Below are 13874 nucleotides of genomic sequence, written 5' to 3'. Positions count from 1 at the left end.
CTCCTTAAACAAGTGCACGGGAATTCATTCGAGTGCGAGGGACCTGGATGTACATCTACACCCCAACACCACCACTTATTTCTTTGTGACATTCTCGTTTATTCCTTGGCCAAGTTTCATGAGTTTGTATCTTAGTTTGTGTCTGTCAGATCTCACCTATGAGGGTTGTTACAAGGATTAAAAGTAAACACTTCTTAAAGCACTTAGTGCGAGCACATGAGAAGCCATCAGAAAGTGCTAGTTCTATGACACCTGCTGTCGAAAGAAGCTTCAAGGTCATACAAGAACAGGCATCGCAGTACTGACCGCCATTTCCTGTACTAATGCTAAGTGATAGTAAAGTGCTTATCATATCTGACAGACAATCGAGTCTAGCACTGCACAATACGAAGATTCTTCAACCAGAAAAGAAATAAGAGTAACAGGTCTGTCTGCACATTCTTATCCAGGATCCAGAGCTGCAACGGAGTCAATCTGATAACTGAGTGACGTTCAGCTTCAAAGGGTGTATGAACATACGTTTCCACAGCGGAAACTGCACAGGGTTGCAGTGGAACACACTTCTGGAAATATGAGGTGGATACTGTTGCATTTCCCCCAGATTTTATATGTACAACAACAGCAAAAAGTATGCATGTATGTGTGTATGTGTGTGTGTGTGTGTGTGTGCACACCCACCTAAAAAGAGAAAGCCAGAGAATTATATTTCCACTTAAATACATTTGAAGATGCATATTTAAAAACAGTCCTTAAGTACTTGTTTATTAAACTCGACTATAGCAATCTATGAAACATAACTTGATTTTAATTTCTCGCACTTATTTTCCAAGAAATCCTAGAGTTCTATTTGATTTTTTTTTAAAAAGAGATTTAGTTTGTTATTAACAAAATTTTAAGTAAAGTAGCTCCAGAACACCAGACACTGGTCCATCAGAGGACCAACTTTGATTTAAACAAAATGTGATTTTATAATCTCAAATTTGGGGGGGATGAAGGATCATCATATCCAACTCCTGCAATTTAGAAATAAGAAAACTAATATTAAGATGGTAAGTATCTATTTCAGGCTCAGCCAGATATTTACTGGCAAAGCCAGAGCTACAGTCAAGCTATCTGTGTTTCTAGCACAGTGCTCCTCTGACTGTGATGCTTGCTGGTGGACTTTTGGAGCGATCACTAGAAGCTATCTAATTCAAGCTAAACGGGAAACCCACACTTCTGTGTTAGTGCTCTGATTCACACAAAGTCTTTTCCAACATATAAGCTAAAACAAAACTTCCACCTACTCTAGAAAATTACTTGACTTTTGTAATTCATAATTATATAAATTGTTTTCAGGTATCTTTTCCCTGTAAAGCACATGTCTCTATAAAACTCAAGTGTTCCTTAGATTATTTTTATTAGAAATTAAATAGCTTGGATTTAGTCGAGTTGAAGTATTAAATATTAATTGTTCTTTTTCATCAAGATTTCATTATAGTTGCAGATCTAGAATGAACTCAGGTCAGACAGCTGGCAAGACTGCAGGATATTTTGCCTCATGAAGAACAAAAGGAACCACCCTCTGGGTTTTGCATAATCTCGTAAGCACTAAAGTTCAAATAAAAATAGGAGAACATCCCCCTTGATCGTAATGGTTAATGGCACATATTTCTTCTACTGGAACACTAAATTTTGGTTGGATGGGGAAAAAAAAGGCTTGTCACCTTGCGTGGTTTAGAAGTCAAAGGTTGTCAATATAAAATGAAAAGAAATTAAACTATTAAAAAAGACACTTGCAGAAAGAACAGAGCCTTCAAATTATTACTAGACAGCCCTAGCAAAGTTAGGTGTCGAATGCTGCAGAGAAATGTATGTAAAATGTCAGCCACACCCTGCATCGGGTCTGCGGTGGGTCTGTTCCCGACTAGCAATGAGCCCGCTGCCTCTCCGCTGGGAGCCAAGACCTTCAACCAACCAGAATTCTCAGACACAGGACGAAAGTTAAAGAAATGACATATGCATTCAACCTTCGCACTGCGCCCAAAACCTCATGAAAATGACACTGAAGTTTTGCCTTGTTTTGTTTTTATAAATCAACCAACCCACAGGTTAAAGGAGAAAAGCAGAACAAGAAAAAAGAGCAAGCAGATGCGGGAGGCTGGAAAGTTGACTTAGCAAAGCTGGCTACCTGGACAGCCAAGAAGCACCGCCGCGGCCCACGAAGTGGGAGCAGGCCCGCGGTGCAACCGGTCTACGTGACCACAGGTTAGAAGACTTCAGTAAGACTTAATGGATCAAACATGCAATGTTTCAGTCTTTTCAGATTTATACAACCCAAGATGCATGTGTGATTTCCTTACTACAAATCACAGATAGTCTGATAGCGTGTTAAATCTAGGAAAAATAAAATGCCCATTTGTCCTAGAACATGAACACACCATTGCTAGGGGAGAAGTCCGAGCTTTTGTCCACCTTCAGTTCCTCTGTCAGGCCAACCTTCATCTGGGATATCACATGTATTATCTTTGACACAGTATGGGGACACTATTTTTCAACAGCCCTTGCCCCAGGAGTGTGCTCTCGACCCAAGTCTGGGCCGAGCAAATTCTTCATCCCTGGAAAGAAGGAACGGTGTGAGGAAAGGATTGCAGAGGACCAGGGTCAGTGACATATGCAGCAGCAGTCATGCCAAGACCATGAAACAGGCCTGCTGCTGGGCTTCCCTAGGACTTCTGCCTTTTAGAAGCTAGTTCTTTAGCCTTTCCTGGGACCCTATATCCTGATACACTCTATGGACGATCCCAGATCTGACCCTGTTGTTCACCACCCAAGGCTCTAACTGATGTGGTGGAATTTATTCTTGAAAAGTAAGCATTTGATTTGAACAAACTTTATACCTCACATATTCATCAGATATTAGAGCCATAAAGGACCTTATAGTTCATTGAGCTTCATCTTTTCTGACAACATATGAAAAATATTAAAGTTGAGATCAAGAGACTAGAAGCTTTTTCCAGCATTATAGTCGGTAAGTGGCAATGTTCAGAATAGTCAAGACCTAGCAATACCAATTCCAGTTTCACTATCTGAATTTTTTTCAAATTGCTTTTATTTTTACAATACCTCTAGTTCCTGGAAGTGGAGCTGCTATCCAGTAGCCCAAATGTGGTGCGTCATATGTCCAAATTAAGTGATTATTATATGCCTTGACTGTCCCCCGGCCATGATTTATCCAAGCACCTAAAAAGGCAAGTAAAAAATACCAGTTAGTGGTATTTAATGCTGATGGGAATTTGCTGATAGTCATGTAGAGAACACTTTGCAGGACTTTCAAAGATTATGAAAACTCTGGCAATATATTATCATGGATAATGTATATTATATCATAATCCAGTTCAGAGAGGGGTGCCTGAAGCTCAGTCAGTCGAGCGTCCGACTCTTGGTTTCGGCTCAGGGTATGATCTCAGGTTCATGAGACCAAGCCCCATGTGGGCTCTGCACTCAGTGTGGCGTCTACGTGGGATTCGACCTCTTCCTCCTCTTCCCTCTCCTACCCCGTTCGCATGTGTCCTCTCTCTTCCTGAATAAAGAAGTAAAATCTTGAAAATATATTTATAGTGCATATTACAGTGATATATACAGTAGAAAGCACACATATTTAGGGAAATCATGAGTCCAAATAATGTTCAAATTGTGCGTGCTGCGATACGGGAAGGATGTGAGTAGTGAAATCCAAATTTGTCAGTAGGTGGTTATGGCCACCTGTCCTGGGTTCTGATTAAATACTTATGTATGGGTTTTGGCCTTATTCATTTTTTTTATTAAATACTGTTTTGGTCTAGTACTGTTGGCATGACTCTTTTAGAACCAGATCTTTAAGAATATTTTTAAAATGCTATCTGATCTGGGGCACCTGGGTGACCGGGTCAGATAAGCTTCCTACTCTTGGTCTCAGCTCAGGTCTGGATCTCAGGGTTGTGAGTTCAAGCCCTGTACTGGGCCAGTGTGGAGCCTACTTAAAAAAGGAAAAATAAATAAATAAATAAAATGCTATCTGATCTATAAAATGCCATCCATGAGACAAATAATTCAGTAAAGCTCTTTCTCTGAAGACCTTTATAAAGTTGAGTATAACAGAACTTTTTATAAATTCATTGTATATTTCTACTTGGTTTGTTAATCCACTGTAATGATAGACCTACAACATGTAAAAGTTTTTGTTTTTTTTTTTTTAGATTTTATTATTTTTTGACAGAGAGAGAGAGAGACTGTGTGTGTACAAGCAGGCAGAGCAGCAGGCAGAGGGAGAGGGAGAAGCAGGCCCTTCACTGAGCAGGGAGCCCCATGAGGGGTTTGATCCCAGGACCTTGGGATCATGACCTGAGCTAGAGGCAGCCATGTAATGAACTAAGCCACCCAGGTGCCCCTAAAACAGTGTTTTTAATAACGTAGACCAACTTGATGGAAATGGACCAAATTACTATGTTTTTTAAATAGTCACATTAAAATTAGGCATTACTTATCTGATATATGAATTCAAAAGTTTTGTTACTGGAAGGCACATTAGAGACAAAGGCCTTTATGGGGATAAACAATCAGAAATCAGAACTCAACACAGATATCCTTTGAAATGTTTTAAAACAGCGCTTTTTTCAACAAAGTAGGAAATCCAGGCCCAAATAAGTGATTTGTTCAAATTCCACAGCTTTTCAATGGACTAGACTCCAGGGCTTAGTGCTTTCAAGCCAACGATTACAACAGACTTGATCTGGTCTCCGTCCCCGTCCTGGCACAGTTTCCGATGTGATAAAGGTGGAAAGAGTGCTTCTTCTGTTCCTGACCACCCACTTTCAACCACCCCTGACTCTATGTCAATGAGGTGATATTCTGGAAAGGCCCGTGCAGGGCTGGCTGCCAGGGAAACCCACGCTGTGGTCAGAGGGCTGGAGCTCCACCGCTGCAGCTCCATCTTCGGAGTGGGAAGACGGGCCAGAGAGGAAGCACTGCCACCGCGGGTCAATGACCACGCAGCACGCCCACACCACGAAACGTCCCTGAAGGTTCCGAAGGGACGTCGGCAAACACATCGAGGTGGTGGCAGGGTGCTGCACGCAGAGGAGAGAACACCCTTTATAATAAACTGGTAATCCAGGATGTGAACTTTTCCTGTGAGCCCCCCCGGTTAAAGTCTACTGAAAAGAAAGAATTTCCCGAGTAGCAGCTGCAGGAGCTCTTGGGTTAACGGAGTTCTGTGGGCAGCTCTGCAGGTGCGGAGATGGCCACGGGGGTCTCCCGCTCACCGTGGGCTGGTCGGAAGCATGGGTGACACACGGGACCTGCACTTGGCCTCTGAGGTCGGGGCCAGGGGACAGTCTTATGGGACAGAGTCCTAACCCGTGGGATCTGATCTCATGCCAGTGTCTAAATTGAATAGAATTTTAGGACATCCAGCTGGCAGAGAACTGCTTCGTGTGAGAAGAACAACCCTCTCCCCGCCCCCACCCCCAACACTTGGAGACCAGACGTGAAGTAGTGAGCGTAGAATTGTGCGGAGACGAGACTGCGTTCCCTTACAACTGTCTTGTGTACTTATTAGTTTCCACTTTTTCTTAAAAACATGTATTTATTATTGCTTATTTTTTATGGTGACATTTATTTTGTTGTTGTTTTGTATTGCCAACTACCCTTCTAATTGCAGTGAAATCTTATTTTAAGTCTCCTTTGAAGGTTGATGGCTCCCTATTTTCAATCCACATGATTAGTCCGCGGCTCAAACACACAATCTTAAGCCTAAAATATCCGTACTTTTTTTTTTAAAATAAATCTGTACCTTGTATGTGCAGACCACAAATGTTGGTTCTGCAACGGGCACGGAAACTCCACTCTACAATCGCAGTGAATCCAAGAGTTTGTGCAACTGGTACTCGGATTAAAACAAAAAAATCTTTCTTTTCATTAGACTTTGGGCATAAGGTCCGAGCTTCTACACCCTTCTTGCCACTCTGAAGGCAAATCTTACCACACAACGGTGTTAATGCAGGAGAAACAGACAAGAGAAATCCTGTGAGACTGTCCAGGCTCTGTACCGGACTCTCACAAAACAATTGCGCATCATATCCCTTCTTTTGTTTTGTTTGTTTTGCAACTTAAAAGACTCCCATCTTATTTACATAGAAACACAAGAACAAAACCAAGGGAAGCAGAGGAGGAAAACATGCATCTATTTAGGAGGCTAAACTCAGGGACCAAAATTGGTATCTGAGTTTTCTGTTTTGGGATTTTTTTCTGAAAATAATCACTCTATATCTTAATAACACAATGTTATTTATTTTCATGAAGTAAACATACATTTCTAAATTGCCTTAACCAACCTTTTAAATACAAGTTCATGTTGCATAGCAAAACAAAAGTCTATAAGAGTAGAAATAATTTTTTAAAAGTGTATTTCTACTTTTCTATTCAAGATCTTGGGGGATATAAGAGAGGCCTTGGAGGGGCACCTTGCTGGCTTAGTCAGCAGAGCACAGGATCCTTTCTCCCCCTTTTTATTGAGAGAGAGAGACCGTGAGGTGGGGGAGGGAGAAGCAGACTCCGTGCCGAGCTGGGAGCCCCACGTGGGACTCGATGCTGAGCCCACTGAGCCACCAGGTGCCAAAGGACATGACTCTTGATCTTGGGCTTGTTGAGTTTAAGCCCCATTTTGGGCATAGAGTTTAAAAAAAGAAAAAAAAAGGGGCAAGGGAATGTGAATACATAATGCTATTTTTAAAATGTAATATATTTGCATCATTTTCCCCACATTTGTATTAAACTAATCGCAGTGGGGCCAATTTTAGTCATTTTAAAGTGCTTATAACAGTAACATATGCTCTACTAAAGATAAAACATTCAAATATAAATGATGTATTTCAATGTTTCAAACAAGACAACTTAATTATTCTGTAGTAAACATAAAAATGTGCCAATTATACCTCAGTAAAGCTAAAAACAATTAATAGTAATATAGAAACATTTTTTCTAAGATCAAACATTCAAACATTCAAAAATATTTTCACCCAGCTCACATACCTGTGCTCATATCGAATGTCCAGGCAGGTATATGATCCCCTGCACTTAGATCATTTGTATGTAGAAGGGGGAGAGAAACTTGAATAGAACCATCCACTTTTAATTCTTTCCCTCCAGAATATATTTTCACACATATTGCAGCAAGAGGAGTCAATTCAACACTTTCAAAACCTAAAAAAAGACAGTTTATTAAGATCATATGTAAAATACCGGTTGTAGTTACAAATTAATAAAATAGGGGACTAAAATATTTAATTCCTTTATTCACCTACAGTTATCCATTTTAATACCAATAGTACTGGATCGTTATTAGAGAATTTAAAATATAAACACAGATATAGCTATATAACTTGACAAATCATTATGAGCCTAGAGACCTAATTCTTCCAGAGTCTTGTGATTTTAAGGTCACCGGAATCTAATTCAGCGTTTTAAAAATCTATGAAACAACAAAAATACATCTCACTAGTGTCCTACCCAAATAAAGGTTCTATCATATCACAGCATCAATGTGGATATGGGTCTAAAACTTGGACCCTTCTCCTCCCAAAACCATCTGCTTCAAGTACGAGGACAACAGAGTTGGTTATACTCCTTAAAATCACCTTGTGTCAAAAACATCCTGACTCAAATGCAAATATTTTTTTAACATTTTATTTATTTATTTGACAGAGATCACAAGTAGGCAGAGAGGCAGGCAGGGGTGGGGGGAAGCAGGCTCCCCGCTGAGCAGAGAGCCCGACGGGGCTCGATCCCAGGACCCTGAGATCATGACCTGAGCCTAAGGCAGAGGCTTTACCCACTGAGCCACCCAGGCGCCCCTCAAAATGCAAATTTTGATAGGTTTGACAAACATGAAAGAAAACCAGCAATACTGTTAGCTGATAAAGGTAATAAGCTTTAATATACATTTGACTAATAACGTAATTGAAAGAATATAAACTTAGACTAAATATTAGTATTAAAATATGACTTAGATTTCAAAGCTTCAAAAGTAGGGAAAAGGAGATGAACAGAATTGATTGCAGTGTTTTGCCTAAGGTTTTAAAGTATGATTATACATATAATTTATAACATGCCTTACATATCAGGAGCTACCCACATTTCTCTATCACTGAGGGGAAGAGTAGAAAATGCATTTGTTTTCTTTTTTAAATATTAGCAATGTTAAAGTAATAACAGACACCAGAATAGGTATAATGAATAAAGTAATATGGTTAATGATGTTATAATACAATGTAAATTTTCTATAAAGAATTAGATAATTTTAGATTTCCCAAGTACATTTACTAATACATTAGGAAGAGTTGACTAAAGTATATTCATTACATATTATTTGCTCTTCATGGATAGACTTGAACCTTCAGCTTAAAAGCTAGAGTTTTGTTCATTCATTTAGCAAATATTTATAACAGGGCCCCAGAAACACCACATGCTCATCTTGTTCCAGAAATGCAGTGGGTGCATGAGCTCTTACACTGGCTTGCAATATTTTTTTCACCATCTTCATTACTATCAAAAAGGCTTTTTTGCATTTCTTTGCCCATTGTCATTCCTGTCCCCACTGGAATGTAAGTGTGTGGTAGAAGATACCTTACCAGGTCTTTGAAGAAAATCTGGAAAGACAAGGTAAGTGCAAGGTCATAAAAGCTGCCTCTCTGAGGAGGGGATGTGTGAGCTGTGGCCAAATGCGAAGGGGCCATCCATGCAAAGACCAGAAGGTGAAAGCCCCCAAATCAGAAGTGATCTTGGTTTGTGCAAGAAAGGGAGAAGGCTGACGGGCAGAGGGGCAGAAGCAGCAGCAGGCCTGAGTCCATGGAGAGGAATCCTCATTATCTACCACACCCGGTGAGCACCTTCAGTTATCAGACAGAGCAACTATTGGCTTCACGAAAAACTTCCATTAGATGTAAGAGAGTTAGCCTTTGTAAACTTCCTAAAACACTAATCATAAGATGAGCAAAATAATGCCATACATATTTTATATACTAGTTAGACTAGTTACACAAGTCAAAATCCAATGTAAGCCCAAAGAAATTACCATGTAATCTGTTAGTAATTATAATCTTTTATCAAACTATTTGATGAAACCCACTGGCTTTCTGAGGTGACTGCTTTTAACTCTGTCCCCGCCCCCCAGTTCTATGCAGTCAGTGGCTTTGCATACTAAATGCGGGTGAAGCTGATGAGATCAGACCCAGCACCACCACTTGGGATAAGGCCAATTCAAAGAAGGAAAAGAAAATCGCACAGGGGCAAGGACTAAAAGACAATGAGAAGGAGGCACCTTTAAGATCAGACACATGAAAAAATGTTCATCATCACTAGCCCTCAGGGAGATTCAAATTAAAACCACATTGAGATATCACCTTATACCAGTTAGAATGGCCAAAATTAACAAAACAGGAAACAACATGTGTTGGAGGGATGTGGAGAAAGGGGAACCCTCTTCCACTGTTGGTGGGAATGCAAGTTGGTGCAGCCTCTTTGGAGAACAGTGTGGAGATTCCTCAAGAAATTAAAAATAGAGCTTCCCTATGACCCTGCAATTGCACTCCTGGGTTTTGACCCCAAAGATACAGATGTCGTGAAAAGAAGGGCCATCTGTACCCCAATGTTTATAGCAGCAATGGCCACGGTTGCCAAACTATGGAAAGAACCAAGATGCCCTTCTACGGACGAATGGATAAGGAAGATGTGGTCCATATGCACTATGGAGTATTATGCCTCCATCAGAAAGGATGAATACCCAACTTTTGTAGCAACATGGACGGGACTGGAAGAGATGATGCTGAGTGAAATAAGTCAAGCAGAGAGAGTCAACGATCATATGGTTTCACTTATTTGTGGAGCATAAGGAATAACACAGAAGAAGACATGGGGAGTTAGAGAGGAGAAGGGGGTTGAGGGAAATTGGAAGGGGAGGTGAACCATGAGAGACTATGGACTCTGAAAAACAATCTGAGGGGTTTGTAGTGGCCGGGGGGTGGGAGGTCGGGGTACCAGGTGGTGGGTATTGGAGAGGGCACAGATTGCATGGAGCACTGGATGTGGTGAAAAAATAATGAATACTGTTTTTCTGAAAATAAATAAATTAATTAAAAAAAAACAAAAAACAATAAACAGTTCCTTACCCCTAAAACTCTAGAACTAAGCAACCCAATAATGTAGCCACCAGCAACATGTGGCAACTCAAATTTAAAGGAAATCAGTGTAGTTCTCCGGTGCACTAGTCATACGTCAGGAGCATAACAGGCACCTGCAGCTAGTAGCTACCATGTCCGATAGAGCAAAACCTTCCCATTCGCCAGCCCTGCTCTAGAGCTAAAGTGTTAGCGGCATTCTCAGGATGACTGGAACAGTAAGTGCACCATCTCACAAGCAGGCGGTAGAGGGAGGCTGGGGGGAGTGTGGACCGCGTCTCCTCCTCCTGAACCTCGCGAGTCCCATCCACAAACACTCTCCCGTGCAACACGAGCTTCGTCTGGGAAATGGCAGACTGCTCTCACTCCTGCAAAGGCTTTTGTTTTGAGCAGCCTCTAACTTGCATCCGAACAACTCTGGCAGGTGTCTTAGATTGGCTTCTTCAGGAAGCTGACGCTAAGGTGACAGTTTGGAAGGAAGTACCCGTCACTGAGGAGACGGAGAGTCCGGAGAAGAAGGAAGGAGACAGAAGGAGGTACACTAAGGAGCAGATGTGTGCCGTCTGTACTCTTGTCTATCCGTCGAGAGCTGGCCCTCATGAGGGCCGCCCAGCTTGCTGGACTAGGGGACGCCCTCAGGCAGAGCCACAGGTGTGCACGGGAGGAAACACAGGCCCGTAAGAGAACAGTGAGGGTCATCCCGCTGGAGGAGTATGACAGCAGGCAAGACAAAACAAAGAGCAAAAACATCTACATGTCCATTACTCTGATTTCTAGTTGTTCCCCCAAATGAAGTGGACCAGAATCTGACACAACTGAAGTCATCAGAAATACAGATTGTCAGAGGTGATTTTTAAAAAGTCATGAGTCGGTTCCATGTTGCAGTAAGTGGCAGAACTGGTGGCACGCATGTGGAGGTGCAGGGGAAGGAGATTTTAGGGGGTTTATTCATGGCTGTATTAAATGGAATGTAAAATTCCCTCATCCTCTTACCTTTCAGGTGACGACAGCCACGCATGCATATGTGCTGCCGAGTGGGATGCGGCTGACCCTTGAGCAACGTGAGCTTGAGAACCGAGCAGCCCACGGATATGGACTGTTTTGATAAATACAGTATTATAAATGTATTTTCTCTTGTGATTTTCTTAACAGTTTCCTTTCTCTACCTTCTTGTAAGATTACAGTATATAACACATACACAAAATATGTTTTAATGGAGTGTTACCCGGAAGGCTTCTGGTCAACACTAGGCTCCTAGTAGTTAAGTTTTTGGAGAATCAAAAGTTATACAACTTTTAACGCGGGGGAGGGGACAATCCCTGCATTGTTCAAAGGTCAACAGAATATATTTTTAAAATATTTATTTATAATTTTACTCATAGGAAATACCAAGTATATTTGATAAGAAAAACTATTAATTGCTTACTCTAAACCATAAACTTTATGTCTAACAATTACTGATAATTAATTTGATAAGATTGGATAGAAGGCCAAATTATAAAATATGTGTAAGCTTAAATCAAATTTTTGCTTTTAAATATATTTCTTAACTTGCAAAGTTATATAAAATATGACTATGTAAAAATTAGATGATACCTGACTTATGCAGAGTAATTCCAGTTGTATAGAGGAAGTTGTCCACCTTCAAAAACTGCTGTAGAACTGTGAGATAACCTGTCACATTGCTAGCGTGATGGTCGTCTGGTAGCTGAATTAAGGCTTTTGAAAACTGAACACTTGGCTGAGATTTGGCATCTGGAAAAGGGAAACCTCATTAACAAACACACAAAACAAATTCACATCAAGCAGAGCCTCATCCCTCAGGACACTTTAACATCTCATAATTATTATTTTAAATTCAAAACTGAAATAAACAAGAAATCCCAATTTCTTTAGATCACACAAGGCACCTGTACCCTAGAAACTGCTTGATTCTTCTGTCCAGAATTTCTTCACCCTTTTTTTGGGTTCACTCCAGGGAACCACATACCATTTTAGTCCATACAGATCACCTGGGTTTCATTTCTGTAACAGGAGTAGAGGTACTGGCGCATCCAAAGTGGGCTGGAGCCGATCAAAATGTTAGGCATCCAGTTCATAAATGTCATCCCACGTCACTAACTGTGAACAGACTATTCTTTAATATAACTTAGGGAGTGAGAACTCAGAATATTGATACTTCTGTAATTAATGCATTTTTAACAATCCAAGGATCAACTCTTAAATCATTAAAACTTATCAAAAACATCAACTATTGCTTTGACTTTAAGGCCACTGATAAAGACAGAAGCAATCAGTTAAATTATTAGAATTTTGAAATACCAGTTTCTAAATAGTTCCATGACAATACATGATAAATAAAATGTAATACAGTTCTCAAAATCAGTGTATAGTTTACATATGAAGCTAGAAAAATAATACCTGGAAATATGGGAAATAAAAACAACACATTTATTATATTCTTATTTGGTTAAATCATTAAATTTAATAGTTAAACACAAATGATTAACAGATACTATTTACACCTTACTTTTTAAAAATATGTGTCATGAATTTCACAGTAGCAGAGGCTAATTGAGACATGAAAACTGAACGTAATACCTGAGCCTAAAATGGAGTGAGAAAAAAAAAATGTGTCAGTGGACGAGACGGGAATTTGGAAGGTAAGTTACCCTATTAAAATAATTTTGCTGAACTGTGTTATGGCCACTTAATAACCCTATTCTTAGGAATGCAAGCTTAAAAATTTAGAGGTAAAAGGCCATGATACTTGTAACTTACCTTCAAATGGGTCAGGAAAAAAAAAAAAAACAAACAAAACAAACAAACAAAAACAAAAGGCAAACCCAGAGCACAATTACACACAGTAAAGCAAACGAACAGTGTTATCAGTAGATTAACCTGAGTAGAAGGTATACAGCAGTTACTTGGTTCTTATTCTTCCAACTTTTCTATATTTTGAAATTATTTCTGAATTGGAAGTTATTTCCAATTACAAAGTTAAAAACTTAAAAAAATATATATGTGACTTTATTATGCTGAAGCCCCAAATTTCTTATGGTTGAAAACATGTACACTAAGTAAAATTGGCTGAGCTCCTCTAGGGTTTTGTACATTCCTGAAGTTTCCAATTTCTCCCACAAACCTAACACATTTTTGTTGTACAAACCACACACCTTTCTGATCAAATCCTGGAAGAAAAAACATACATTTTTTGGATGCTGAGAAGTGAGGATGGGTATTCTCCAAGGAAGGATTTAACGTCTGCACAAACATCCACCCCTTCCTCACTAGCCCTATCAACGGCTCACTTCTTAGGGAAAAGAGGCACTAAAAGGAAATATCAGAGACCTCAGGAGAGCTCCGGGTTCTCATGGAGATGCACCAAGATGTAGCCAGTATTTTCCAGACAAATGAGCGTTCACGGTCGCTTGGTACAATGCAAAGGAGCAGCACATGGACGTTCGCGCTAATTCGTTTCATACATGGTTCTGTCTCTGCCGTGGCTGGTAGAGCGAAACTGAACCCGACCTAAAGTAAGGCTTCAGGTGGGGTGAATCCCCTCTGCTGAGGAAAGGACGTATCTGGTCTCAGGCCCTTCCCTGCTCAGGCAGCAGGTTTCAAGCCAGAAGCAGGGATGAACGTGCCACAAACCAGAGAATCCTAAAGTTTTCCCAGTTT

At 40.3% G+C, this 13874-nt stretch overlaps 1 protein-coding gene across 1 annotated transcript in view; it reads right to left on the bottom strand.

Annotated features, from left to right (window-relative positions):
* The window catches only part of FAM171B (family with sequence similarity 171 member B), a 65236-nt gene that overhangs the window by 6525 nt on the left and 44837 nt on the right, over positions 1-13874 (bottom strand). Inside the window, exons 4-6 of the mRNA XM_045086445.1 lie at positions 11790-11948; positions 7051-7221; positions 3106-3222 (exon numbers count right to left, since the gene is read on the bottom strand). Coding sequence (XP_044942380.1) covers positions 3106-3222; positions 7051-7221; positions 11790-11948 — 447 coding nt within the window. The remainder of the gene's footprint in view (positions 1-3105; positions 3223-7050; positions 7222-11789; positions 11949-13874) is intronic.

This window comes from Mustela putorius, unplaced genomic scaffold (genome assembly GCF_011764305.1).
Source record: "Mustela putorius furo isolate JIRA1106 unplaced genomic scaffold, ASM1176430v1.1 tig00000992_pilon_pilon_pilon, whole genome shotgun sequence".
In the NCBI taxonomy this organism is placed as follows: domain Eukaryota; kingdom Metazoa; phylum Chordata; class Mammalia; order Carnivora; family Mustelidae; genus Mustela; species Mustela putorius.
Note: the sequence above shows the minus strand (reverse complement) of the source record. Positions and strands in the feature narration are given on the sequence as shown.